Source organism: Nyctereutes procyonoides, unplaced genomic scaffold (genome assembly GCF_905146905.1).
Source record: "Nyctereutes procyonoides isolate TBG_1078 unplaced genomic scaffold, NYPRO_anot_genome, whole genome shotgun sequence".
NCBI lineage: Eukaryota > Metazoa > Chordata > Mammalia > Carnivora > Canidae > Nyctereutes > Nyctereutes procyonoides.
In genome coordinates, this window is record NW_026575049.1 from 56,257,496 (window position 1) to 56,284,556 (window position 27,061).

General features: G+C 39.4%; 1 protein-coding gene across 1 annotated transcript; it reads left to right on the forward strand.

Moving 5' to 3' along the window:
- Window positions 1-25,905, forward strand: CUNH2orf73 (chromosome unknown C2orf73 homolog). Its single transcript, XM_055329448.1, has 5 exons — window positions 1-14; window positions 500-779; window positions 12,286-12,439; window positions 24,422-24,537; window positions 25,397-25,905. Exons 1-5 carry the CDS (start codon window positions 1-3, stop codon window positions 25,763-25,765), a joined length of 933 nt encoding a protein of 310 aa, XP_055185423.1. The 3' UTR covers window positions 25,766-25,905.
- The last annotated feature ends 1,156 nt before the right edge of the window (window positions 25,906-27,061 follow it).

Genomic DNA, 27,061 nt, shown 5'->3' on the forward strand with positions numbered 1-27,061 from the left:
ATGGCTGAAATGAGGTAAGAAAATCCGGGGCCAGAAGGTGGACGCAGAGTCACCAGCCGCTTCTCGCAGGAACCTGCTCTCTTGGGGTCCGCGCCGCACCAGCCCACCCCGCCCCCGGCCCCCGCCCCCGCCCGCCGAGCCCCGCGGGGCCGGAGCAGATGCACACACCGCGGGGAGCTCGCTGGCAGGAGAGGAGTGTTCCCTCGCTCTGGTTTAACGCCCGCTGCCGGGCTGGGGAAGGCAGATGGGCCAGAAGCCGGGGAGAACAGCGACAGCCAAGCTCTTTCAAGCAAAGACTGGTCAGGCCAGCGGCAGCGACCCCCGACTTGCGCGGTTCTCCAGCGGCTACACTCGATCCCCTCCCGCCCGCGCGCGCGCACGCTCGGAGCCAGCTCCCGCCGACGTGGGCGCCGCCGCGGGGGGCTCCGGGGCCGCCCCCTGCGGGGCCCCAAGGCCACCGCGGGCCTTCCTAAGGGCTCCGCCCGGCCCGACCGGAAAGGCCCAGCGCAGCCGCGCAGCCTCCAGCCCCGAGCGCCTCCGGGGAGGCCGCCCCGATCCCCCCGCCCGCGGCCCCGCCCCCTCCGCGCGACTGCGACTGCGCCTGCGCGCCCCGGCTCCGCCCCGCCCCCCCACGCCGCTCTCCGAGGCCGCGCGCCGGGAGCCGCCGTCGCTTAGCAACGCGCGCGTCCCTCTCCGGGGGGCCTGGTCCCTCGTCTTCCCGCCGCCTCGGGTCGGGCCGGGCCGGGGGTGCCCATGGAGCGGAAGGAGGACGAGCAGCCGTAAGTGCTGGGGCTTGGTCCTCTATTTCCCCTTGTGAAAAATAGTTCCCTCCTTCGGGGACGGTGAAGGGAGACCCGAGGGGCGGCCCGGCCATCCTGCAGCCAGTAGTTGAGCGCTCACCCGAACACTTACTTTGGGTTGTTGTTATATTTTTTTTTATTTTTTTAAGATTTTCTGTTTGTTTGCTGAGCATAGAGCCCGACTTCTGGCTTGATCCCTAGACCTCCAGGTCATGATCTGAAATCAAGAGTCAGTCGCTCAACTACCGAAGCCACCGAGGCACCCCCTAAATAGCTTTTAAAAAACACGAGTTCAGATTAGCATGAAACTTAGCTATGTGCATAAACGCTACGAACAGGATCCATAACCATGATCAAATCACTACTCTTTCTTTACTCCAGTTCTGTTTGTTTATTCATGAGAGACCCAGAGAGAGAGGCAGAGGGAGAAGCAGGCTCCCTGAGGAGCCGGGTGCGGGACTCGATCCCAGCACCCCGAGGTCACGCCCTGAGCCCCCCAGGCGTCCCCGTACTTCTTAAAACACCCTGTTTACGGGGCACCCACTGTATGTCAGGCACTTTACCTGCATCGCCTGGCCCGACATTCAGGTCCCACGGAATCATCCGCTGCTTCTCACACCCCACACTTCGATTACTAGCAAATTCTGTAGGCTGTACCTTTAAAATACATCCAGAATTCCACTATCGACCCCACCCTGGCCCAACAACCAGCCTCTCTTACCTGGGTGTTGTAACAGTCTGGACTGCTCCGCTCGCCTCAATACAGCAGTCTGAGTGGTCTTCTTTTTTATTTATTTATTTATTTTTATTTTTTGCCAAGTTCGAGTTAGATCACTCCTCTATGGGCCATTGCAGAGTGAGAGCTAAGGTCCTTACAAAGGCCTGTGGGATTTTCACAACTGCTTCTCCTCCTTTATCTAGTCTTATCACAGCTGCTTGTCCTGGGCTCCACTCTGCTCCAGTGCACAGGCCTCCATCCTTAACAGTAATTCTCAAAGTGTGCCGCCCCCACCCCCATCCAACATCACCTGACAACTTATTAGAAATGCATATTCTGGGGATCCCTGGGTGGCTGAGCGGTTTAGCGCCTGCCTTCATCCCAGGGCATGATCCTGGAGACCCGGATCGAGTCCCACATGGGACTCCCTGCATGGAGCCTGCTTCTCCCTCTGCCTGTGTCTCTGCCTCTCTCTCTGTGTCTCTCATGAACAAATAAAATCTTTAAAAAAAATGCATATTCTTGCGCTCACCACAGATAAACTGAATCAGAAATTTGGAGTTGAGCACAAATCTGAGTTTTAACAAGCCCCCAGGTGATTCTGATGTATACTAAATTTTGAGAACTATCAATCAAGGTGTTACAGCTAAATATAAGGTGGCCAGGGGTATCTGCCTCCAAAGCCTGTATTTTTGTAGAACAAGTTGTTCATAACATACATAAGAATCACCTGAAGAGCTGGTTGAAACAGTTTCCTGGGAACCTGCCTCAGGTTGGGATGAGGCCAGGGAATTTGTGCTTCTAACAAGTAACAATTGATGCCAGTGCAGCTACTTCCGGGGCCACTCTTTGAGAAGCACCTAAGGACAGGTGCTTCTGTGCAATGCTTCGGCAGTTACAGTTCACTCTGCTAGAATGCGCTTCCTCAGATATCCTCTTAGCCGCTCCCCTCTTTCCTTTTTTCAGTTGCCACCTTCATAATGCAGCCTCCACCCTGTCTAAAAATGCAGCCTCTCTCCCACATACATGCATTCCTTTTTCCCATTCCCTGCTTTATTGTTGTCCTTAGCACTTAACACCATCCAAAAGACTGCATGTTTTACTTATTATTTGATTTCTCATCTGCCTTCCCTCCTTAGAATGTGAGCTCTGCGAGGGCAGGAATTTGTGTTTCATCACTCCTGTTTCCTCAGTGCTTTGAGCAGCACCAGGCACATTAGTCAATAAATACCTGTTGAAAGAATTATTCAACGTTATTGTCACATCTCTCTCAATAGCATTCTTGCCCTTACAGTGCAAAGGAGGAAACCAAGGCTCAGATACTAAATGACAGAGTTGGGATTCCAACCCAGGTCAAGTCAGCCCCAGGTCAAGTCTTCACTGCCCATTAGTGTTTTTGTGTTTCCTTCTGGTAAAAAATTTCTATAGAATCATATAGTTCACATTTATGTGTTAATCTGTAGCTGCTCACACCCCAAATACTTAATTGAACGAATGCATACGTATGTATGCAAGCGAATAGCCACAGTCCCTTCTTCAAGGACCTGACGCCAGTACAAAGGCATTGCTGAGTTACAACCATAAAAGGCAGATGGGAAAACGCTGATGTCAGAAGTCTATAATAAATCGATCATGACCTTTAAATAAACACTTATATCTCTGGAAAGGTAGTAGAAAAAGCCTTAGAAGTTATTCACACTTGACCAGTAATCAGTTTTTCCAAACCTTTTACAGAGAGCAGTTCTGGTTGGGATGCAGGAAACCAGAATCCAAGGGTGCTGAATGTTGTTTGTAGGTGTATTGGGAGTATACAGCTCTCCTAGGCCAGACTAAAATAACAATCCCAGCAGATTCATGAGAAATATGCAAATATTGTCATGGGAGTCCATTGACCTGTGAGGAACAGGACACTTCCGGGGGGGGGGGGGAGGCTACATAATGATGAAAGAAACACAGTCTTCACCTTCATGGAGCGTACTGACTAGTAGAGGGTATTTGTAGTGCTTACCAAAAAACTAGGTACATAAATTATAAATCGTGGTGTTAGGAAAGAAAGTGCTCAAATAGAGACCACATGGGAAAAGAAGGGGGGAAATCTAGGAAAAGCTTTTGAGGAAACAGCTTTTAAGCTGAGACCTAAATGATAATGGACCAGCCTGTGCAGGGAGCTGGGGAAGAGCTGCCCAGGCAGAGGGGACAGTGTGTGTAAATGCCCTGAAGGGAAAAACTGGTGTGTCTGGGAAACTGAAAGCACACGTGCTGTCTGGGGAAGTGCAGGGAGGGAGGTCTCAGTGCATTTGAAGAGATTAGCTGGAGCTGGGTCAGGTGGCCTCAGTGTGATAAGGAAGCAGTATTCACTGTAAATGCAACACAAAGCCATTTGGGGGTTTTCAGCAAAAAATGATGTAATAGAAAAGATGGACCTGGCTTTGGTTTGAAGTAATGTAGGGGTTATGTTTTAAGGGCCAAGACTAAGCAGAACTACTCACTTTATATATAAATTTGGAATCTTATTTACTCACCTTCTATGGCTCAGGGCTTTAATTTTAAAAGCTTCCATGTTAGGGACGCCTGGGTGGCTCAGCGGTTGAGCGTCTGCCTTCTGCTCCAGGTGTGATCCTGGGGTCCCAGATGGAGTCCTGCATCTGGCTCCCTGCATGGAGCCTGCTTCACCCTCTGCCTGTGTCTGTGCCCCCCCCCCCTGTGTCTGTCATGAATAAGTAAATAAAAAATCTTTTAAAAAATTTAAGTAAAAAATAAAAGCTTCTATGTAAAAATATTCACATTCATCTATTTTTCTTTATTTTCCAAGTATGTAAGATTTTTTTTGTAAGATTTTGAAACACTGCCTTTTATAATGTCTATCACTATTTAAAAGGAGAAAATTTCCATAAATTCTTTCTAAACATTTTTTAACATTAACAAAATCAATAATGTTCATTTTTGTACCAGTTTAGTTATTAAAAGCCAAAGTGATGAGATTGAATTGATTATTCTCAGACCGACACAGTGGTCTTTTCCTAAAAAGATAAATAATAGTGGTCATTTGGTAGCTTTTATTAGTTTGCCAAGTGAACTTTTAAAATTAAATAGCCATACTTGTCCTGGTAACTGAATTTACTAACTTTTTTGTTTTTAAGATTCATTCATTTAGGGCAGCCCAGGTGGCTCAGTGGCTTAGCGCCGCCTTCAGCCCAGGGTGTGATCCTGGAGACCCAGGATCGAGTCCCACATTGGGCTCCCTGCATGGAGCCTGCTTCTCCCTCTGCCTATGTCCCTGCCCCTCTCTCTCTCTCTCTGTCTCATGAATAAATAGATAAAATCTTTTTTTAAAAAAAAAGATTCACTCATTTATTTTAGAGAGAAAGTGTGTGTGTTTATGTGAGCAGGGGGATGGACAGGGAGAGAGCTCAAGCAGACTTCCTGCTGAGCATAGAGCCTGACTTCTGGCTTGATCCCTAGACTTCCAGCTCATGATCTGAAATCGAGTCAGTCACTCAACTACCGAAGCCACCTAGGCACACCCTAAGTAACTTTTAAAAAACATGAGTTCAGATTAGCATGAAACTTAGCTATGTGAATAAACCCTACGAACAGGATCCATAACCATGATCAAATCACTACTCTTTCTTTACTCCAGCAAATGAAAGTCTGTACACTGCAGTGGTATATCATTATGAATAATCATTATTAACACAAATCCTTTTATCTTTTAAATGACTTAAAATGAGAAGATATCCTTCCATATTTTAATAGCACAAGTCTCTTATAATTATTAACAAAGCCTAAATTGTCTTGACTGATACTTGAAATATATTTAAATTTTGTTTTATACAATTATGACAGTCCCATTAAATAAATTTACTATTCTATTTTTCAGAGAGCTTAAAATAGAAGATGCTGGTATAGTGTATGTAGCTGAAAAAAAAGAAGAAATCAAACATGACAGCAAACCTGGAAAAAGTATACAACATTCAAAACCATGTATTGGGAGAGGACGTGTATATTATGCGAAATTCATTCATACAAATGCAAGAACACTTAATGAACCAGTTCCCTACATAGATCCCAAAAAAGGGCCAGAAAAGCAGGTTGGATGGATGTTTCTTATATACAAATACAGATTTAGATTCAGAAGCTGGTCTGCGGGATAATTTGGTCACAGACTATGTAAAGGATATGACATATCTCAGACTACAACTTTTTATAATCCAATACTTAAAAGCAGTAACCTGACACTACTGTCCCAGATAACCACTGCATACAAACAATCCAAATAATCATTTTTCTAGATTGGGTCAGATTATAGCCACTCAGTAGTGCTTGGCAGATACTGAAGAAATCTATAATATTGTATTTGTGTCACATATTCTAATATAAAAATTTCCCATGATACTCTCTGTAAAATAATAGCTACCATTTATTTAAAATATATGAAGTACTAGTGATGAGCTAAGTGTTTTATATAAATTATATCCTTTAATCTGTACAACAGTTTCTAGGAGGTAGTATTAGAATATTTTACAGATGGTAACATACCACAAAGTAAATGAACATATCTGAGATTACATAGTAAGCAAATGTCACAATTATGATTCTGACCCAGGATGGTTGGTTTAGTCAAACTGCACTTTTATTCACTATCATATTAAATATATTTCATTATCTTGTTTATTTTTTTATCTTATTTCTTTAAAGTTAGGTTTATTGAGGTATAATTTATTCTATTAGCTTCCTATTCCTGATGTTACAAATTTAAAGAGTAACTTATAGCCACACCAATTTATTCTCCACATTTCTTGAGCTCAGGAATCCAAAATCAGTCTCATTGCCTATTAGCAAGGCTGGTTTCCTTCTGCAGGATGTAAGGGAAAATCCAGTTCCTTGTCTTTTCCTGCTTCTAGACGCTGCCTGCCTACCTTGTCTCCTGGCGTCTTCCTCTTCAAAGCCAGCAGCTTGGCATCCTCAAATCTCTGACTCTCCTGCATTCCTTTTCTAAGGACTGGTGTGATTACTTTGGGCCCACCCAGATAATTCTGACTAATGTCCTCTTCCCAAAATGTTTACCTTAATCTCAGTGGCAAAATTTCTTTTGTCCTGTAAATTTATGTGTGGTTGTGATTTAACTTAACATTTAAATGGAGATCGCAGTGACTATCATTAAATAAATAAATAAATAAATAAATAAATAAATAAATAAATAAAGTAAATGGAGATTGCTTTTAGCAACCTGCTTTCATATAGGTAACATCCAATGTTCTTGTCATAAAAGAGATAGCATACCAGGGCACTGTGTGTGAATGGGAGATCTTCTTTGGGCAGGAATTAATGCAGTCAAATATGCTTTAAGATTTTATTTATTTATTCATGAAAGACACAGAGAGAGAGAGGCAGAGACATAGGCAGAGGGAGAAGCAGGCTCCATGCAGGGAGCCCGATGTGGGACTCAATCCCAGGACTCCAGGATCACGCCCTGGGCCGAAGGCAGGTGCTAAACCATTGAGCCATCCAGATGTCCCTCAAATATGCTTTAATGTCATGTAGTAAAACCTGATGTGGGCACTTTTAAGGCTATTTTGTTTTATAAACAGGCAATTATTTGAGATTTAAAAGAAATTGATAGTCCAAGCCTTTACTGGGGAAATAAGTCTGGTCCATAAACCCAGGTTTGTGAAGTTCCCATGTTTCTTACAAAAGTTAATGAATGACTCTCTCTGCTGAGCTCTAATTCCGGGCTGAATTAAAACCGAACTATTAATTGAACCCATCCTTATCTTGGAGATACTAAGGAAAAGAAGTGGGTTTGAGAATGGAGGTGCAAAATGTAAAAAAAAGTCTCAAAAACTAATCAACTAATTTTCTCGTATTCCTAGTTTATAGATGTCTTGAGAAAATGTTAGGAGCTGCTGTTGAGGTGGGGCGACATAGTAGCAGTAGGATCCTTGTTTATTGGTGCTAAAAGCTAACTGAGTCAGAGACCTTTAAGAGTTTGAGATGAAGTAAGAGAATAGGGAAGAGAGGCTACTGGTAGATAGGAGTGAGGAGGTACAAAGAAAGACTGAAGATGCATCAGAGTTAAGAGTGTATCTGTTTGGGCATGGAGTGAAGGTACTGTTCATATTTAAAAAACAAAAAGTGTACTCATTTCCATGTACCCGAGGATTAATAAAGAATACTCATTTCGCATATCTGTACCGTTTGTTCCTTTATTTAAGATGACAAGTTTCTTCTTAAAGGTTTAGGTTGGTTGTTTTGAAAAATTAACTGTATAATAGTGCTAGCTTTAATGCATGAGTGAAGAAAATAAAGTTACCTAATATTTAAATAACATATTTGCTCTCTTATGTATTTTGCTAAGATAATATCTTAAGAACCTAACACCAGATTGGTTGATTTTTCTTATTTACAAGGTGTTTAAATGAGACAATCACTTACACGGTTCTACCTAGAGCCATAAAATTGGGGGTGCCAGAAAAAGTAAAAAGGAGCTGTAGCTCAGTCACTTCCAGTCACAACAGTTTGGGGGTCCTGTGTGTTTAAATATTGGTATTTTTTTAAAATTTTTTTTTAATTTACTTATGATAGTCACAGAGAGAGAGAGAGAGAGGCAGAGACACAGGCAGAGGGAGAAGCAGGCTCCATGCACCGGGAGCCCGACGTGGGATTCGATCCCGGGTCTCCAGGATCGCGCCCCGGGCCAAAGACAGGCGCCAAACCGCTGCGCCACCCAGGGATCCCTAAATATTGGTATTTTAAAAGAGATTATACTAGATCATTATGTTCCAAAGTGTATGTTTCAGAGCATTGCCCCTGCCTATGTGCTCAATAAAATAACATTCCAAAGTCAGATACATTTTGGAAAAGCTATATATTTAGATCTTAAAATTTCACAAATCACATTTGTATGTAAAGGTGCTAAGAAATCCTGTGATAAACTTATTTAACTTATCTCAATATTTTCCAAATTTATTTAACTTTGGAAACCTCTTTTATATAACACCTTATTTAATATGCCACAGGACTAGCATTCCACAGAGCACAATTTAGGAATAACTGTTATCAGGAACATTATGAGTTGCTTAAAAAGAGGTATTTTCAGCATTCCTGGTATCCTTAGCAAAGTAGAGATGAGCATAGATACAATGTAACTCTAGTGTTTCCCATAACACTTCAATGTTTAAAGCCATTGAGCTCTACTAAACCGTGATTCTCTGTAAGGTGTTGAAAGTCCATATTTCCCTAGGGATCCCTGAAGTATGATTTTGTGTCCCACAGATGACCAGGGCCAGCAGCAGCCATCTTTGCCAGGCTGCTGTGGACTTCTACCTACCACCTCTTGCATTCTCTTAACTGTCTTCTCCAGAATGCCCCAAGTGCTTTTACTACCTCTCCCAGGACTTTCCCTAATGTCCCAAAGAATGAAAACTAATGAATGTCTCCTAATGCATTTCCAAAGGCTTAGAGATAGCAGAAGTATCACAAAGACGGTCTCACAGTGGTTTCCAAATGCAGCTAAGGGGTTCACAGTATAATGGCCATGAGGTCTTCCAGGGGTGGGGGGTAATGGGAGCCTCTTCTTCAGGAATCTCCAGATGTGTCCATACTATGGAGCTCCAATGACTGTTACCCTGAAGCAGGAAAGAAAACTAGCCTTGGGCTAGAAGGGAAGATCTCCTGCTTTCTCTGGGTCCAAAGTTTTGAACTGAGAGCAACTATCTGTTCAGGCAAAAACCCTTCCACAATCTGTACGAGGTAGGCTGATCCCTGAAGCCTAGACAAAGCAGTCACAGTACAACTTTTCCCTGTTTGGCTTATTTCATCATACATAACTCATGTCAACCCCTCACAATCCACTTCAAGTGATGGTGGACAGCACAATAAATTTTTCTTCGATTTTCCCTTCAGCGTGAGGTGAAGGAAAAACAAGTTTCCACCTATCTCTTTAGTCTTATAATCTTTTATGAGCACATGCTTGGACCAAAATGGCACGCACATGTGCACAGACCCATATACATTCTCACTCTTCCAGGAACAAACCAGACTCTTCAGGCAAAGGGCAGACTATCCAGAAATAGAACACATAAAAACAGCATTTTTTGAACTGTGGGATTTCATTCCGCCCAAGCGAAGCTTCATCCAATTTACAACACTAATCAGAATACTTCCACTAACTCTGAGGACTTAAAAGTTATCAGTCACACGTGAGGAAACATTGTTCATTATTTCCTTTATGTTTTGTGAAACTCAAGAGACCATTTTGGTAAAATTCTAAATCCACAAGAAACCTTTTTTTTTTTTAAGATTTTATTTATTCATGAGAGACACAGAGAGAAAGAGAGAGAGGTAGAGACACAGGCAGAGGGAGAAGAAGGCTCCATGCAGGGAGCCCCATGCGGGACTCGATCCCGGCACTCCCGGATCAGGCCCTGAGCCCAAGGCAGGCGCCAAACCGCGGAGCCACCCAGGGTTCTCTCATAAGAAATCTTGAGAGATGAACTGATACCTCTGCTTTTCAGATAACTTTTGTTCAAGAAATAATTGAATGCTGCCGGGCATTTCCTAGCAGTTTGCTCATCCCAGAGTCACTTACCCAGTAACTTGGGTGTTGGCAAAATAAGTTTTCTGATCAACAAGAGAAGATAATACACAGTGTACTCCTTAAAACCTTTTCATCAAAGATCTTTCTCATGATACCTAAAATCTCTTCATTGTTACTTCTGAAATTAAGTAGGTTTGTGCTTATCTGGCTTTCATTCTACAGCAGATTTGCTAAAGCCATGTAGCACGGAATGAGGCTTGCACAGATGGGGGCAGGGCTCTGACTGGGACAGTTAATTTCCCAGCAGTTTTCTCATCTGTGAAGTGGGTGTATCTATCTACTTGCAGATTCGTGGTGAGGGTAAGTGAGAAAAGGCCTGTAAATCTGAGACCTTGGGGCATAATAAGAACTCTCATAACCGTGCAGTGGAGGAGGCCTGCAAGAAGCAGGCATTCTGACAACAGTTAGATGTGACTATTTTCAGCCAGATAGTGAGAAGACACCATCTGTTTAGTAATCTGTTCTAGAATTCCCAGGATCGACATCAAGTAGTCTTAGTTTTTGTAATTCACCTTTCAGCTCATTCTGAAAAAATGAGGTATTAGCCCATCTCTCCTATTCTCCAAAATTCCCTAGTTCCTAAATTTCTTCGATCGCTGCACATGTATTTAGTACCCCAGGTTTCAATTTGCCATTGGCCTGAAGACTGGCACTCATTTCAAGTTGACAAGTGAGGTCTAACTCTCTCCTCAATCAGTCAGGGCTCAGTTAGTTCCCTCTTAGGTTCATGTTCATCCTATCTTTGTTCAGTTTGAAGATAATTTCCCTTAACGAAGAACCTAAAGTTGAGTAGCTCTTTCAGCTCTGAATTGTGTAACTCTTCTCCAAATTTTTAGCCTTTCTGTGATTTCTTGATATAACAGAATTTTTTCTCCCAGAAAACCCTATTTTTGCTGCCTTTGGCATATTTCATGAATTTCTTCTAAGCTTCTTGACAATCTGACAAGGTGACTCCATGAAATTATTTTTTTAATTTGACATTGTACACTTCTTTTATATACATGCCTGTCTTTTTAGAAGGTAAGCCACTTTGGGAGCTGACTCCCTGTGGAGTCAGATAGATGTCTTCAAATGCCTTCTTACTTTTCTTACCCCTATAGCTTCAATTGCACTGTCAGGGTTTTACTTATGTAATCTAGTCTTCATCACCCTTGAATCATATTTTTCAAGTTTCTGGCTACAATATCATGGTTGATTTTTAGAAGCCTGATTTCCCTCCTCAAAGTCCAAAGTAGATGTTAGATTATACCCAAAGTTACCTTCATTGTCTTAATAATATCCAGGAACTTCTAGGTGTCACAGTTCCCCCTTCCCAAGGTTGTCTTAGGTCTACCTAATGATCCAGATTTTTAAAAAAATGCTTACTTAGAATTGAGTAAGTTTCCCTCGCTGTTTTCACAACTTCTGAGAGATCAGATTCTAATATGTGCTAATGGAGAGTATATCAATTCTCCCTTGCCTGGGTCCTTAAGTCAGGTTTCTCTACTCAAAATTCTGTAACATTGGAGATATCTTTCCAAAACAAAGTTTTTCAAACTGAGGCACTAGTGGGTTATAAAGCAATGTGGGTTGCAACTAGCATTGTAAAATGGAATAGAAGAGATAAAGGATAAAATAGAAAAATAGTCAAGTGCACTTAATGGAGTAAGAATAAACATTGTCTTGTGAAACTTTTCATTTTATGTATGTGTATACATTGTGTCTTCTTGCATGACAAAATATTTCGTGGTGTGGATCATGGACTGAAAACTATGAAAACCACCATCTTAGATGATAATACATTATTTATATTTACCTGAAAGTATAGAACCTGATTTTTTAGATTAAATCATATATATATATACACACACATGTGTATACATATATATAAATACAATGGTAGTACAAAACATAGAACTATAAGTACTTGGTTGATTTTTACCACTCCATCTGTAGTTTAAGAATTTAGAAGCTATGTTTTAGCTAAAAAAATATGTGATAATTCACTTTTAAGTACCTTTTAAAAATTCAGTCTTTGTAAAACTATTCCTAGATTTCAGAATTCCATTTTATACTAGAATATCCAATAACTTATTGAATCAACTTACTGAACATTTACAGTCATCAAGCAGCTCATGAAAATGCCCTACAGTATCCAATTTTGTGTTTCCAATTTTTTCCCCATAAAGGGTGACTGGTGGTCACATGGTAAAGGACTGGAACATCCCTTCCAACCATCTTACGACACTACGAGCACCCAGAGGAGTGACTTTCGAAAACCAACATGTCCATTGGTTTTGCCAGTCAAACACAGCAAGCTGCAAAAGGCTTCTTGTGGAATAGGTAAGGTTAGCTGTGATAAAACCTCCTTCGCATTTTCTCAGGTTACTGCTATCAAATTAAGATGGATTAGATATACTGGTACCTCCTGAGAAAATTACCTCTCTATAGGAGTTGAAAATATACATACAGCAAATGCAGCCCTTGACAAGTTTGTTCTTTATCCCTTCTTGGTGGACAGCTTATTTCCAAATGTATTTACTGCAACATAATACAAATTGGCTTGATCATTGATAACAACAGCCTCCAAGTCATACAACCTAGTAGCATTCTGCTCATTACTGCCACCAAATTTTAAAAAGTGTAACTACAATTGTAGGCAATACTATATGGCAGCATTTTTCTAAGTGTACTCTGAGGGACATTAGTTCCTTATGTTTATAGATGCTGCTCAGAAAAAGGGGAAGTGGTCAAATGAGATTTGTAAAAACTGAATTTATAAAGTTAAACAGATTTAAGCCACAGAACTCTTAAAACTCTTACTGTAAGCACAAGCATAATGCATTCCAAGACGAGGAATAAAGAATATTATGTTTTCCCCACTTATTAACCACCTCATCCTTTTTCTAGGAGAGTATTTCACATAACTGGTATCCCACAAACCAATGTTACATGGACTATTAAAACATTATTATATCTATTTAGTTAAGTCTTAAAGAAGTGCACAATCAAGTCAAAACAAAAATGTATTTACCGAGTACGTAGCCTGGTCATCACTCCATGTAAAAGTTCATAAGCTAAACTTCACATAATTTTCTGAACATGACAGTATGTCCACTGAATGGTACACAAGTAAACAAAGGGTTACTTTTATCATTCAACAGTCCCTTACTTAATTTGAACCTTCAGGCCTCTGTGATCTGGCCAGTCTAGTTAAGGATACAAGGGTAGGGGGGTAGATTGAAGATCAGAACATTAGAAAATGGTCATAGTCAGCATGATTTCCACCTCAAGGGCAGGAGTTAATGGAGAGGATGGTTAGATAAACTGTAACATGGTCTCTTCTTCAGAAAGGTAATGATGTTTGCACTTCCGATTCCGGATGGTAGACTGAACACAGACATCTAAATGCCCCTCCTCCCAAGACTCTATTAAGTGATAGTAAAACCATCAACCCATAAAGATGAAGAGAGTGGAAAGAAGAATTTCCTGTAATGTGGAAAGGAATGAAAACTTGTTGATGGATTAGCAAGCAAAGAAGCAAGAGCCTAGAAAAGACAGAGGGAAAAGCAGCAAAGAGCCAGTCTGCCTGACAAAACCCCAAAGTAGCTGGAGACTCAGCCAGCAGGCAAAGCAGAAGGCATGAATGAATCCAAGGGGAGAATCCAAAGGGCAACCTGAAAGTCTGTCTTTTAAAAACCACCCCAGGGACGCCTGAGTGGCTCAGCGCTTGGGCGTCTACCTTTGGCTCAGGGCCTGATCCCAGATTCCCGGAATCGAGTCCCACACCGGGCTCCCTGCATGGAGCCTGCTTCTCCTACCTCTGCCTGTGTCTCTGCCTCTCTTTCTGTGTCTCTCATAAATAAATATTATCTTAAAACAACAAAAACAAAAAACCCACCCCAGTCAGGAACACTACTCTATGCCAACATTAAAACTAGTTGAGCCCAATGTCCCGGCCAGATAGTCAACTACCACACCAGTTACTTTTTTTGTCATACAAGTTGATCTCTTGTCCTATTCTTAGTTTATGAATGGACAGCCAAAGATTACAATTATGCCAAATTATCTTTTTTAATGTATGGCGGTTAAAGTTAAGGAAACATCACGGAATATAAAGCAACAACGACAAAAAAAAAAAAAAAACCTAAAAAGTGTAAGAGAATAAAAGCAAAGTGGAGAATCCATCTGGGAGGTCCAACTTTTCTGAAGCTCTAGAAGAGCAAAGAATAAAATTGAAAGTGCAGATAGTTATCAACAAAACATTTATTGAGCACATACTATTTGCTGGGCACTTTATGGAACTTCCTAAATATTTACTTATTCAATTCTCATACCAACTCTAAGGAATATATTAGTATGGTAATGTTATTAATACTCTCATTTTTCATATAAGAAAGCAAGCATGGAGTTTAAATAATTTGCTCAAGGTTACAGAGCAAATAACTGATATTTGAACTCAATCTACCTGTAATTAAAACCAGTGCTCTACACAGCCTCTGGAATAATAAGAACGTTTCCCAATATAAAAGAGAGGCATTAATGGAGCCTACTGAGCACTTCCAAGTATGAAGGGATAAAAGATACAACCTATACATCATTATGAAATTGCAAAGCTACAATTATAAAAAGAAGGTTCTATAAGTTTCCAAAAAGAGAAAGAAAAATGTCACTATCTAAAAAACAAGAATCAGTATGGAATTAAGCAGCACCGATACAAAAACACAATGGAGTTAATGTCTTTAAAGTTTCCAAGGGAAAATTTTTTTTACTTACAAAAGAGGATTTAACAGAAATACTAGAACCAGTCTTTTTCAAGTGGCACCAGGCTTTGGACCCAGTGAGAAAGAAATGTAGTCCTAGCACGATATTTGGCCCTTAAATGAATAAAACGCATATAATTATATTGTAAATGCTATTTCATAATTTTCAGCTTTTAGCATTATCTTGACACAGTATGGAAATTTTAAATGTTGTTACAGAACAGAATTATTTCATTAGCCTTAACAAGAAAAGCACAGTTGACAGAAGATGGGAAGTAGAAGAGAAAGGTGCTAATATCTTTATTTAACTTGAGTACTCAAGAAAAACTACTCAAAGTAGATGAAACAAAGAATAGAAGTTTAAGGTTGAAGTCAAAGGAACTAATATGAGAACCAATTTATCTCTTTAGCCCTATCCTCTTTGCTGAACTTCAAACTCCTATCCAGCCACCTACCTAACAATCTTTGCTTGGATAGTTAATGTCCTTTCAAACTCAACATGGCTGGCATAGAACAGTTCATCTCTGCCATTCAAACATATCCCCTGCTGGTTTATGTCTTTTCCATAAATGCCACTTCTAATCCCCTTAAGTTTTGATCACCTAGAAGCCATTCCAAAACTCCCTACCCTCTATATCCAATCCATCAGCAAATCTTGACACCCCTATCTCCAAAATATACTCCAAATCTTTTTACTAGTGTTGTACAGCTCCTGTTACCCTGCTTCCTCTCTTTCTCCTTCAAAAAATGTTTTCCACACCATTGTTAGAAGGATCTTCTAAAAACACAAATGATACTGCGTTCCTCCATTAGATGAGTTACTTCTCATTGTGTGTAGAATCAATTTGAAATTTCTCACCATGGCCTACATGGGCCCATTTAATCTATGGACTCTATCTCCTATTGCTCATGATATCATGATAGGGCCATTTCAAGAGTGGCATGTAACTTAGGCCAAGGAGGTAGAGAATGTTTTCTGACAGTCATAGTTATTTCCAAACCAATTTATGCCTGTGTACTTATTACTGTATTTCCATAATTTACATATTCTTGTAAATTAAAATCTGAGTACTAAGAGAGTTTCTGTAATACATTCAAAGTCGAATACTTTGGAAAGGCTTGCCAAAAGGTCACTAACTTTTTTTTTTTAAAGATTTTATTTATTTACTTACTTACTTGAGAGAGATAGAGACAGAGACAGAGAAGGTGAGCAGAGGGAGAGCCAGAGGGATAGGGACAAGTAGATGCAGGGTTTGATCTCATGACCCTGAGAACATGACCTGAGCTGAAATCAAGAGTTAGATGCTTAACCAACTGAACCACCCAGGTGCCCTAAAATATTATTAATTTTTAAAAGTGGTAATTAGGTGTGGACAAAATCACCATAAAAGAGGAGGTGGAGTGAATTTCTTAAATCTTAAAGGTTTCTGCATTCATTTTATTTCAAATATGTCTTTAAGTTTCCATTCTGTTTTAAAGAAACAAACTAGGAAAGATACATTAGGGGTGTGGTTTGCACAGAAACACAAAGTGCAATTCCAATCCATGGATACTTCCACAAAGGAAATGCATTGGCATTCCAATAAAAATTTGGTGAATGAACTGGTTAAAATAAAGTATCTAAGTTTAGTATATATAATTCTCTATGATTCTTTAATTTTTTGGGTAAGTAACCAGTCAGATCCCAGTTCTTTCCCATAAGGAGTAGTTGCTTCTACTTCTACCATGGGACACAGTAGATGATAAGAGCAGAGAGCTAGGTTTTGTTCTAGGATGACCAGGCAAGGCCCAGCCATTTCATAGAGACACAAGCCCCCCTGCCCCACCCAGATCAATGCCTATAAGTCTGTTCTATTGAACCAGTTGGTTTTTTTCCCAGAGTGAAATCTTCCAAACCTCTATCTGGATCAGGGATCAAAAAGTATGGAATTTCTCAAATAAGTCCCCTGTTGGCAGGTTCTCCTTGTCCCATGCTCCCTGCCCCAGATGTGTCAGATACCTCCATTTTCTGAGCCTTACTGGGTGGGACCCCACCCCATCCCCACAAGCACTTATCTTCCAGTTTTTTTGTGGTCTACTCAAGTTCATTGCCATTTAATCATCTGCTTTTCAGTTTCCAAATTTGCTAGTATCTTTGCTCTCATTTAGTTCCCTTTTTTCCTAAAGATTTAAGCTTTTTAACATCTTTACTATCATTGTACTAGTGTTTTGGGATGGAACGGGAGGAAATGCACATGTTGAAATTGTTATGTTTAACTGGAAATCATGGTCCCCTTATCACCATCAATATTCACTCACCTTAGAATTTAATATTGGTTTAGCATTTAATAGTGGTTTGCTCCTAGGCTCGTTACTTAAATTTCATCATTTTATTCACTCAATTCAAGAAGTGGGAATAATAATCCCTACTTAGGAGGATTATTAGGAGAAATAAGAGATATGTAAAGTGTCTACCACAGTGCTTAGTACATAGTAGACAACAAATGGAAACTATTTCTATTATTAATTATTGTATTGTATTACATTAGGTGTTTAATTGGAATTTAGCTTTGGAAACCAGGTGTAGAAGTCTCACTTTTTCCTTCCTCACCTTCCCTCCCCCTTCACCCAACCCTCTTCCTGTTCCGCCTCCTCCTCTCTCTGCCTCTGTCTCTCTGTTCTTTTATTGATGTTCCTCATTGCCAAAGTCATTGTTGTGTCCCAGATGATGCCCAGACTCAACAAAAAATTTATTGATTAGTGTAATAATTACATATTATTCAACAGATTAAAAACATAATGTAATTTAAACTAAAACACATCACAATATACACCTGCAATTTATTCACATTTTGAATAGTGCTTGGATACTAGTGAAAAGAATTTAAAAAATATTTTAGTGTAACATTTAAAAATATGTATATTCCAGATTTTACATATATGTGTATATATTTATATATGTATGTATATATATACATATGTGAGTGCATATACATACAGATACAGAAAATGTGTATGTAAACATGCATCATACCAATTAAAAGTCATCTCCTGGTCATTCTGTTCCATCAGCCCACTTAATTACGCCTGGTCTTTGGCATTTCAGCAATGTCATCTTGTGCTGATAATGAAAGTGCCCTTTATTCTTGTACCACCACCCAATTTCCTGGCTTCCATCCATAGTCACTTCAACAAATGGCTGTGCTCCATCATATCTGAATCACTACAAGAATAAGTGTTCACTTTGGGTTTTATATAATAAAACTTTATAAATTGAAAGGCTGATCTAATTTGTGAGGAACGTCATACTTAAACAAAACTTTGACTCTTTATCAACAACCTGATATTTTATTGCTTTTGTTTTGAATTGCAAAATCAGATTGTCAAAAAAAATCAATTATCATCAAAAATATATTTTTTAAGATTTTATTTATTTATTCATGAGACACACACATACACACACACACACACACACACACACACACACACAGAGGCAGAGGCACAGGCAGAGGGAGAAGCAGGCTCCATGCAGGGAGCCCAATATGGGGCTCGATCCCGGGTCCCCAGGATCAGGGCCTGGGCCGAAGGCGGCGCTAAACTGCTGAGCCACTGGGACTGCCCCAAAAATAATGTTCTAAAGTGGATTTTAGTTTGTGTTCTGCTTTTGCACCAACATGTAGCTTAATGATTTCTTTCTAGAGTTATGTTCAAGCTTTTTCACTATATTTTGAAAATTTATAACAGTATCTTTTTCATTAATAATACTTCTCTATAAGATCAAAATAAATACTATTTAGAAGAATGGAGTTTCTGATAGAAAAATATGATTGATGAATGTTTTTTAAGTAGACCCAAACAGTTAAGAAAATTTCCCAAAGTAAAAGTTGCTGAATTCCCACCAATACAAGGATCAAGTTGTGTGTTTGAATAAATCCTGGCTTTGTTGATAAAATATAGATGGCTGGACCCCAACTTGTTTGGCGTATCCTTGCTTAGAAAATTTCTATTTTAATTAGATCAAGTTTCCAAGAAACAGAGAGTGGATTTCAAACATTCTTCATAGGCTTTGCTTTATGTTTTGTAATCCTTGTGTAACAAGGCTTCTTTTAAGTAATTACTTTGGGTTCAATTTGAATTCTGAAGTAGAATAACCACTAACGACTTGAATATCTTCTTTGATGTTTTCCTACTTAGATGTTCTTCACTACTATGGCCTTCTTTAAAAGTCCCATATACTTGAATAAATGAATATGGTAGTTATGTCTAATTTTAATAGATATAATGTCCGGGTAAGGAATTTCTCTAATAGCTCAGATTTGTTTTCTTTCCCTTTATTCTTCCCCATAAAGAAGTGGGTTTTTTTTAAGTTGTTATTTTTGAGATTCTAGGAGGTTCTAGATCACTATTTTAAAAATATTTTAATTGATTTAATTGACTTCTGAAGTATTTGTTTCTTTTTATTTTTTTAAGATTTTATTTATTTATTCATGAGAGACATGAGAGAGAAAGAGAGAGAGACAGAGACACAGGCAGAGGGAGAAGCAGGCTCCATGCAGAGAGCCTGACCTGGGACTCAATCCCAGGACTACAAGATTGCCCTGGGCTGAAGGTGGCACTAAACTGCTGAGCCACCCAGGCTGCACATTTTTGTTTCTTTCTTCTTTCTTTCTCTTTCTTTCTTTCTTTTTTTTTTTTTAAGATTACTTATTTATTTATTCATGAGAAACAGAGAGAGAGAAAGAGAGGCAGAGACACAAGCAGGCTCCATGCAGGGAGCCCGACGCGAGACTCAATCCCAGGTCTCCAGGATCAGGCTCTGGGCCGAAGGCAGTGCTAAACCGCTGAGCCACCCGAGCTGGCCACATTTGCTTCTTAATTGCATAACAAGTCACCCCAAAATTTAGTTGCTTAAACAACCATCATTTTATTTCCTCTTGATTCTGTAATTTGGGCTGGGCTCAGCCGGGCAGTTCTTTGGCTGGTCTTGGTGGTGGGCACTTGTGTGGCTACATTCACTTGGCAGATCACCTGAAGACTGGACTTGACTTGGAGGCTGGAATGACATGTGGTCAACATGTGGTCCCTCTATGTGGGCTTTCCAGTAGGGTTGCTGAACTTCTTAGGTAGCATCTCAGGGCTCCCCAAAATGCAGAAACCACAAACTGAAAGGTTTTATCAAGGTTTATGCCTGGAACTGGCAGAGTGTTACTTTTTCCACATCTTGTTGGTTAAAGCTAATCACAAAACCACCCCCCATTCACAAGGAGGGGACTGTGCACAGATGAATAGTGGGAGACCAATAAACTAGGTCCACTACTGTCATAGACTACCACAGTGTCCTTAAATTGTTCTCCCCATGAGAGTTTAGGAGTAGCCAACTCTTATATTTTGTCTGAAAATGTCTTTAAATTGCCCTTACTCAAATGAATGAAAGTAGAGCTGGGTATAGAATTCTGGGCTCATAGTTATTTACCTTTTACATTTGAAAGATATCATTCCATTGTCTCCTGGATCCTACTGTTACATCAAGTCTGCAGGAAGCCCAATTGTTAATCTTTTGAGAGTAATATGTTTCAGTGTAAGATTTTTAATGTGGAAAGGGGGGCTTTTTTTTATTTTTTTTAATTTTTATTTTTTTTATTTTTTTTGAAAGGGGGGCTTTGTATATAGAAGAGTTATTTATAGTTACTTATGATTTAAATTAATATCACAGATTGAATATTATAAATGAAAATTTATTCCTTAAGCCCTTAATTTTTAAATACAGTTTCACTGTAATTGCAGGGCTGTTGGTTTTCAAGGATTCTGTACAGGTGTGGGGAAAGAGACATGAAAACTGGGCAAATTAAAATGCCACAAAGTTTGCTTTCACTTCTGAGATTAAACCATTTTTCTTGAATAAATGTCCCTTGGATAGTTGTAAGCTTTTGGTTAATTTCCAGAGTTCTGAAAAAGTTGATTTTGATTATTTTTTTCCAAGTGTTCTCATCATTATTACAGAGGAGCACTTTTCACAGGTTCTTACTCCACTGTTCCTACTAATGTTCTATCCCTTTTAGTTTTCAGGTTAAAAATGTCTCCTCACAATCTCACTATTATCTTTGTGGCACAGACACTTCATTGAACAGGAGTCCTAAACGTTAATGTAAACAAGTTTATCGACTTTTCACCTATGGATTGTGCATTGGGTGTTTATGGAGAGTTTGTCTACCTTAAAGTCACAAAAACATTCTCCTATATTTTCTTCCTTGCATTTATAATGTTGTTGCTGTGGATTTTGATATAAATCTGCTTTTTCCTCCTTTGTAAGTAACCTACATTCTCTCTCTTTTTTAAAAATATTTTATTTATTTATTCATGATATACATAGAGAGAGAGAGAGAAAGAGAGAGAGGCAGAGACACAGGCAGGGGAGAAGCAGGCTCCATGCCGGGAGTCCCACGCAGAACTTGATCCCAGGACTCTAGGATCATGCCCTGGGCCAAAGGCAGGCGCTAAACCACTGAGCCACCCAGGGATCCCCACTACCTTCTCTTTTTGAAAGCATTTAAAGGGACACCTGGGTGGCTCAGCAGTTGAGCATCTGCCTTTGGCTCAGAGAAAATCCTGAGGTCCTGGAATCCCATTTCAGGCTTCCTGCATGGAACCTGCTTCTCTCTGCCTCTCTCTCTGTGTGTGTGTGTCTCTCATGAATAAATAAAATCTTAAAAAAAAAAAAGGCTTTATTAAGTTAAAAAAAAAAGCTAGCATTTAGAATTTTCTTTGCCCCAGATGACCTTAAATTTCTCTATAAAGTGTCTCGGATGTGAGTTTTCCCTTACATACCCTGCAAGATAGGGAGGAGAGTGAGGCAAGAGAGTGACTCAGGATGCAAAACAAGGAGGCATTCACTCCCTATGTAAATGCCTCCTTAAACTGTAAGCATATGAGTTTCACTTGTCTTATTCCTGGACCTGCCACCCTACGTGGTAATCTGTGAGCCCTTTCAATCTGAGGTCTTTGATCTTTGTCTAATTCTTGGATATTTATCATCATTCTTTCCTTTTCTTTTCCTTTTAAGTAGGCTCTACACCTAACATGAGGCTTGAACTCATGACCATGAGATCAAAAGTCATGTGCTCCACCAAATGAGCCACTCAGGCACCCCATCACTATTTCTTCAGCTATTTTCTTCCCTCTGTTTCTTTATCTAGGTCTCCTAAATTCTACCATCCATGTCTTTTAGCTTTTCTATTATATTTTAATTTCTTTATCCTTTATTGCTGCCTTTTGGGAGTTTCTCAGTCTGCCTCATTCATGAATCTTTTTGTTTATCTCATCTTTTTCAATTCAGCTATTATATTTTGTTTGATTTCTGACATTTATGTGATTCTTTTTTAATGGCCTCTTCTTGCTTCATATTAAAAATGCCTTCTGTGTCTTTCAGGGTATTATGCTTACGTTAAATTCTTGGAGTACCAGTTCTGATTATTCTACTTCACATAGTATATGTTTTAAATTTTGTTGTCTTTCTTTACAATGTCTTTCTTAACAGTATCTTAGGTTATGTTCCCCAAGAGGAATCAACAGGCCTGTGGGGGGAAAATGTAAGGACGAGGGTCTGGCTTTTGTGCCTCTCAGTCAATTTAAAGGAAAGAAAATGAGGGTCAGACTGGAGAGTGTCAGACCCCATAAAACTGACCTTGACCATTTCCATCTGCTGTCACTGTCCTAGGCCAGTCCTCTAGTCAGAACACCATCCCTCCTCTCCACTTTAAACTCTTAAAAAGAGGCATCATAAGAAAAGACAATCTCTTGATATTTTCAATCTACCAGCACTAATGGTTGCTGGGGGAATGGTAGCAGAGCAAATGCCCAAGGGGGCAGCATGCACCCATTTTCACCAGTTCCCTACTCTAGAGGGACTTCTGTGCTGTTTGAAAGTTACTAAGTTAACAACAGATGGCTAGCCAGTTGCTGCCAGTTTCTTGCCCCTGAGGCAAGCAATAATCTTCCCAAGGCAATGTGTGGGCAGAGGCTGTCAGGAGGAGATTTAAAACCTCTCCCCCACCTATTCTCTCTTGGCCGTATCTGACCCTCCTACCCTCCAGCCCACACTGACACTAACCCTTCACACCAGTCCACTAAAGTCTTTGGGTTTCTCACAGTCGATAGTTCCTCAGATTCATGCCTCTTCTCACTTCTACAGTTTTCCCTTTCATTAGGATACAAAAGAACTGGCCCCTTGCCTAGTTTTAAAGACCCTCTCTAATTTGATCCCAGCATCTTTCAATTCTCAAAGCAAATCATTATCCCCATTTTAGAGAGGAGGAAATTGAATCTCAATGAAATTAAGTGATTTGTCCAAAGTCACACCACTAGGAAATGTGGTAGAGCTAGAATTTGAAAAACATGTCTATCTTATCCCAAAGCGCATGCTTCTGTTACTCCATTAATTCCCTCTGATTAATGACCGAATTTAGAGCTGTTTGATTTTATTCAAGAATCTATCAAACCATGTTTCTAAAAACACTAATGTTCTGTGAGCTGGACAATGGCATTCACCCAAAACCCAGTTAGTCTTTTCTCAAATGGTAGAAAAAATATGTATAAGTTATGGTTAGATTTTTCTCAATGTCAGTTGCCCATTCATTTTTAGTAAATCTTTGGCACCTGCTGTTCTTTTGTGCATTAGCAAATCCTTAAAAAAGGTAATCATTACATAGAAAATGCATTTTGAGTAAATGATCTCAATTAGAATTCAAAAATATGTTATCAGTTAGGGAGAATATATAAGGAGAAATATGTTAGTAAATACGTACTTATTAAGTGTTCATGAATTCAATTCAATATTCAGACATTGATATAAACTAATTTTACCAGCAGGAATGATGAGTCTTTAAGTATTTGTATATTACATGATATGAAATGGCAATCTTTTTTTCCCTGATAGCAGGGGAAAAATGCTGACATAACCTTGCAAGTTAAAAGTAAAAATAAAGTGAGTTTTAAAAGTCATTAAAAATGTGAAACAGAGAAGAACCAATAGAATGAATCCCTATATACTCATCACCTAGCTTGAAAGATTATTTAAAAGTGATTTTTTAAAGGGTTTAATAGTCTTGCAAATTTTCAGAATGTCTGTAAATGAGAACTGAAAAGAATCACATGTTCAACTACAACTACAGCAGCCCTGGAGTCTTCCAGTTCATTCTATTAGTGCCATTTGGGAGCACCTTATGCATAAATTTGTCACAACCTTTCTAGTAGTGAATAATAGGTTGACAAATGAATTATACTTATATCTTTCCTAAGATTTTGGTTGGTATCTATGCAAGAGACCTATCTAACATACTTTTGAAGCCATTGTTGCACATTAATATTAGTTTTAGAAATTACTAGTTATTTCCATATATGGGGCTAGTTCAATTGTTTTCCTTTGGTTCCTTTCATGGAGAAAGGATGATGTATCCATTATATTTACCCATACTTTTAAAAATTTAGTTTTATTAGAATTTTTGATAAAGCATGATTCTGAATATTGATTACATTTTCATATACAAATCTAATTTTTGCCCTGACTTCACAAAATCTTTTTCCTCAGTTCCACTTGCCTCTCCTGATGTATCAGCAGAACTTCAAAAGAATTTTATAGAACACATCTCTTTTTTACATCAATATGATGCTAGGAAAATTCCCAATGAGCCCATCCGGGGAAAGGTGAGAGTCTTCAGAATCAATTATTTAATACTTTAGGCTGGGACAGATTTATGGTAGTACATTAAGCCTTTCCAGGTCATAGCCATCTTTCTAGAGGTCTATTTCAACAAACTAACATGGTTGTTAGGGGGATAAAGCCTCAACGACATAGGTAAAATTAAGGAATGATATCATAATTTTGGATCAAGTCTTTGGAGTTTGGTTTCAATTATTACAATCATTCACTTAAGGTAATATCAAAGCAGTTTTATAAACTGTTGAATATGCTCATGTGGGTGTGGCAGGGAAATGCATCTAAGATTTACAAAGCCAAACATAAATCTAATAGTTGCTGGATTTTTTTTTTTCCCAACTGCAAATGTCTGTTTTCACATTTTTCACTTTAATTCTTTCATTGAAACTAATTGACAAAATAAAAAATAAAAATAAATAAAAAAAGAAACTAATTGACATTTGGGATACAATCACAAATCCTTAGGTCTGTGAACTGTAGTTGCTATTGTATCCATGGCAACCTATAGAGTAAGAAATGAAATTTGATAAGAATAGTCTTATACATCCCAGCTGATTGATAGAAATGTTGAGAATGAGAGATAAGATGCTGCTTTTTTGATTTTCTGCTTTTCTCTCTTCGTTTATTTTCTGGCACACCCTATTTTATCATTGATTTAAAAGTTTCACTAATAATTATTATGCTGCTGTCTTCAGTTTTAGACTAAGGTGACAGTCAGTGATGTGGCAGAGAAATAAGTGCCTGCCTCGCCAGAACTTGAACTAACACATGAACTGAGTTCACAGCTGCATCTTCCAGCAACTAGTGTGCCCTGGTTAATGTCAACTTTGTTTTTTTCCTTTCCAGCGACACGGAGCTTTTGTGCAGGCAGAGATAAAACCAGGGAGTAGGCCAATAGTTCCTAAGGGAACAGAGGTATTACGGAATGCTCCGGGGTCATGCTCATCAGAACAGTCCAAAAAAACAGAGAAAGGAAACTCAGCGGAAAGCAAAATGATCTCACCAGGTCTCTGCCGACAAAATTCCCCAGAGCTGCTAGAGACTGAAACTCACTTATCAGAAACAGACGTCAGAGAGGCAGCCAAGGCATGCCCCAGAAGTCCTGAGAGAAGGGAGAAGGTTGCAGACATCTTCCAAATAACTGCAGTAAATGCTCTTCTCCCCAGGCATGATCGTTTAAATCCACCAATAAAAAGTCAGGATAAATCAGGATAAATTACCTTCTTCAAGACAAAAATCTAATCCTTGGAATGGAGAGAAATTTCAGAATCATACAAACCCTCACAGGTTGCTTTCTCTTATATCAATAACCTCAAAAATTCTATTTACATAAATGGGAAAATGAAAAAAGACAATTAAAAGGCACCAAAAATTTAAGAGTGGTCTCTAATGAGTGGTGGATTATGAGACGTATTTTTTTTTTAAGATTTTATTTATTTATTCATGAGAGACACACACACACACACCCAGAGAGGCACAGACACAGGCAGAGGGAGAAGCAGGCTCCATGCAGGGAGCCCAATGTGGAACTCCATCCCGGGTCTCCAGGATCAGGCCCTGGGCTGAAGGCGACGCTAAACCACTGAGCCACCCGGGCTGCCCGAGACATATTTCTATATTATTTATAAACAAAACAATTTTGTTTTGCACAAAAATGAACATAATTAACAAATATAAAACTTTTAGAGGAGAGGTCCTATGAGAGTCATTCTCTGGAATCAAAGAAGGGTTGGAATTTTGGCTCTACCACATATGAGCCGTGTGACCTTGGGTAAAGTACTTAACCTCTCTATATTTCAGTTTCCTCATCTCTAAAATCAGGATAATAGCAACTTCCCAAGGTTAGTGAGCAGGAGGTCATGTACATTGATCAGTATGTAACCAATGTAATTACATTATCACTATTACTATAATGAAAGTTTCGAGTAAAGGATAATGTTCTCTTATAACCTTAAATTTTCTCCTTATTCTAAAACTTTAGTCCCTCTGTATACAATTAAGAGTGTGGGGGATCCCTGGGTGGCGCAGCGGTTTGGCACCTGCCTTTGGCCCAGGGCGCGATCCTGGAAACCCAGGATCGAGTTGCACGTCGGGCTCCTGGTACATGGAGCCTGCTTCTCCCTCTGCCTATGTCTCTGCCTCTCTCTCTCTCTGTGTGTGTAACTGTCATTAAAAAAAAAAAAAAAAGAGTGTGAAAAGTCTGAAAGCATTTCTTGTGGTAGTTACACAAATGTGTGCGTGAGCAGACATACACACACTTAATTCAAGAACATATGGGTACCTAGAATATAAAAATATTTCCTAAGTTGTTTTCTATTTTACTTAGATCACTTCTAGCACTAACTCAATCTTTGCTTTTTGGATGAGTTTGGTGTGCTTAATTCTATCAGCCATTCTATTTGGCACATTTGGTGTGCCAAAATGTATCTATCAGAAGCTATGTTCTGTTGTACACAAGTGGAAGTAGGTGGAATATCTCTCTGCTGCCAAAAGAGTATTTATATGCTCAGC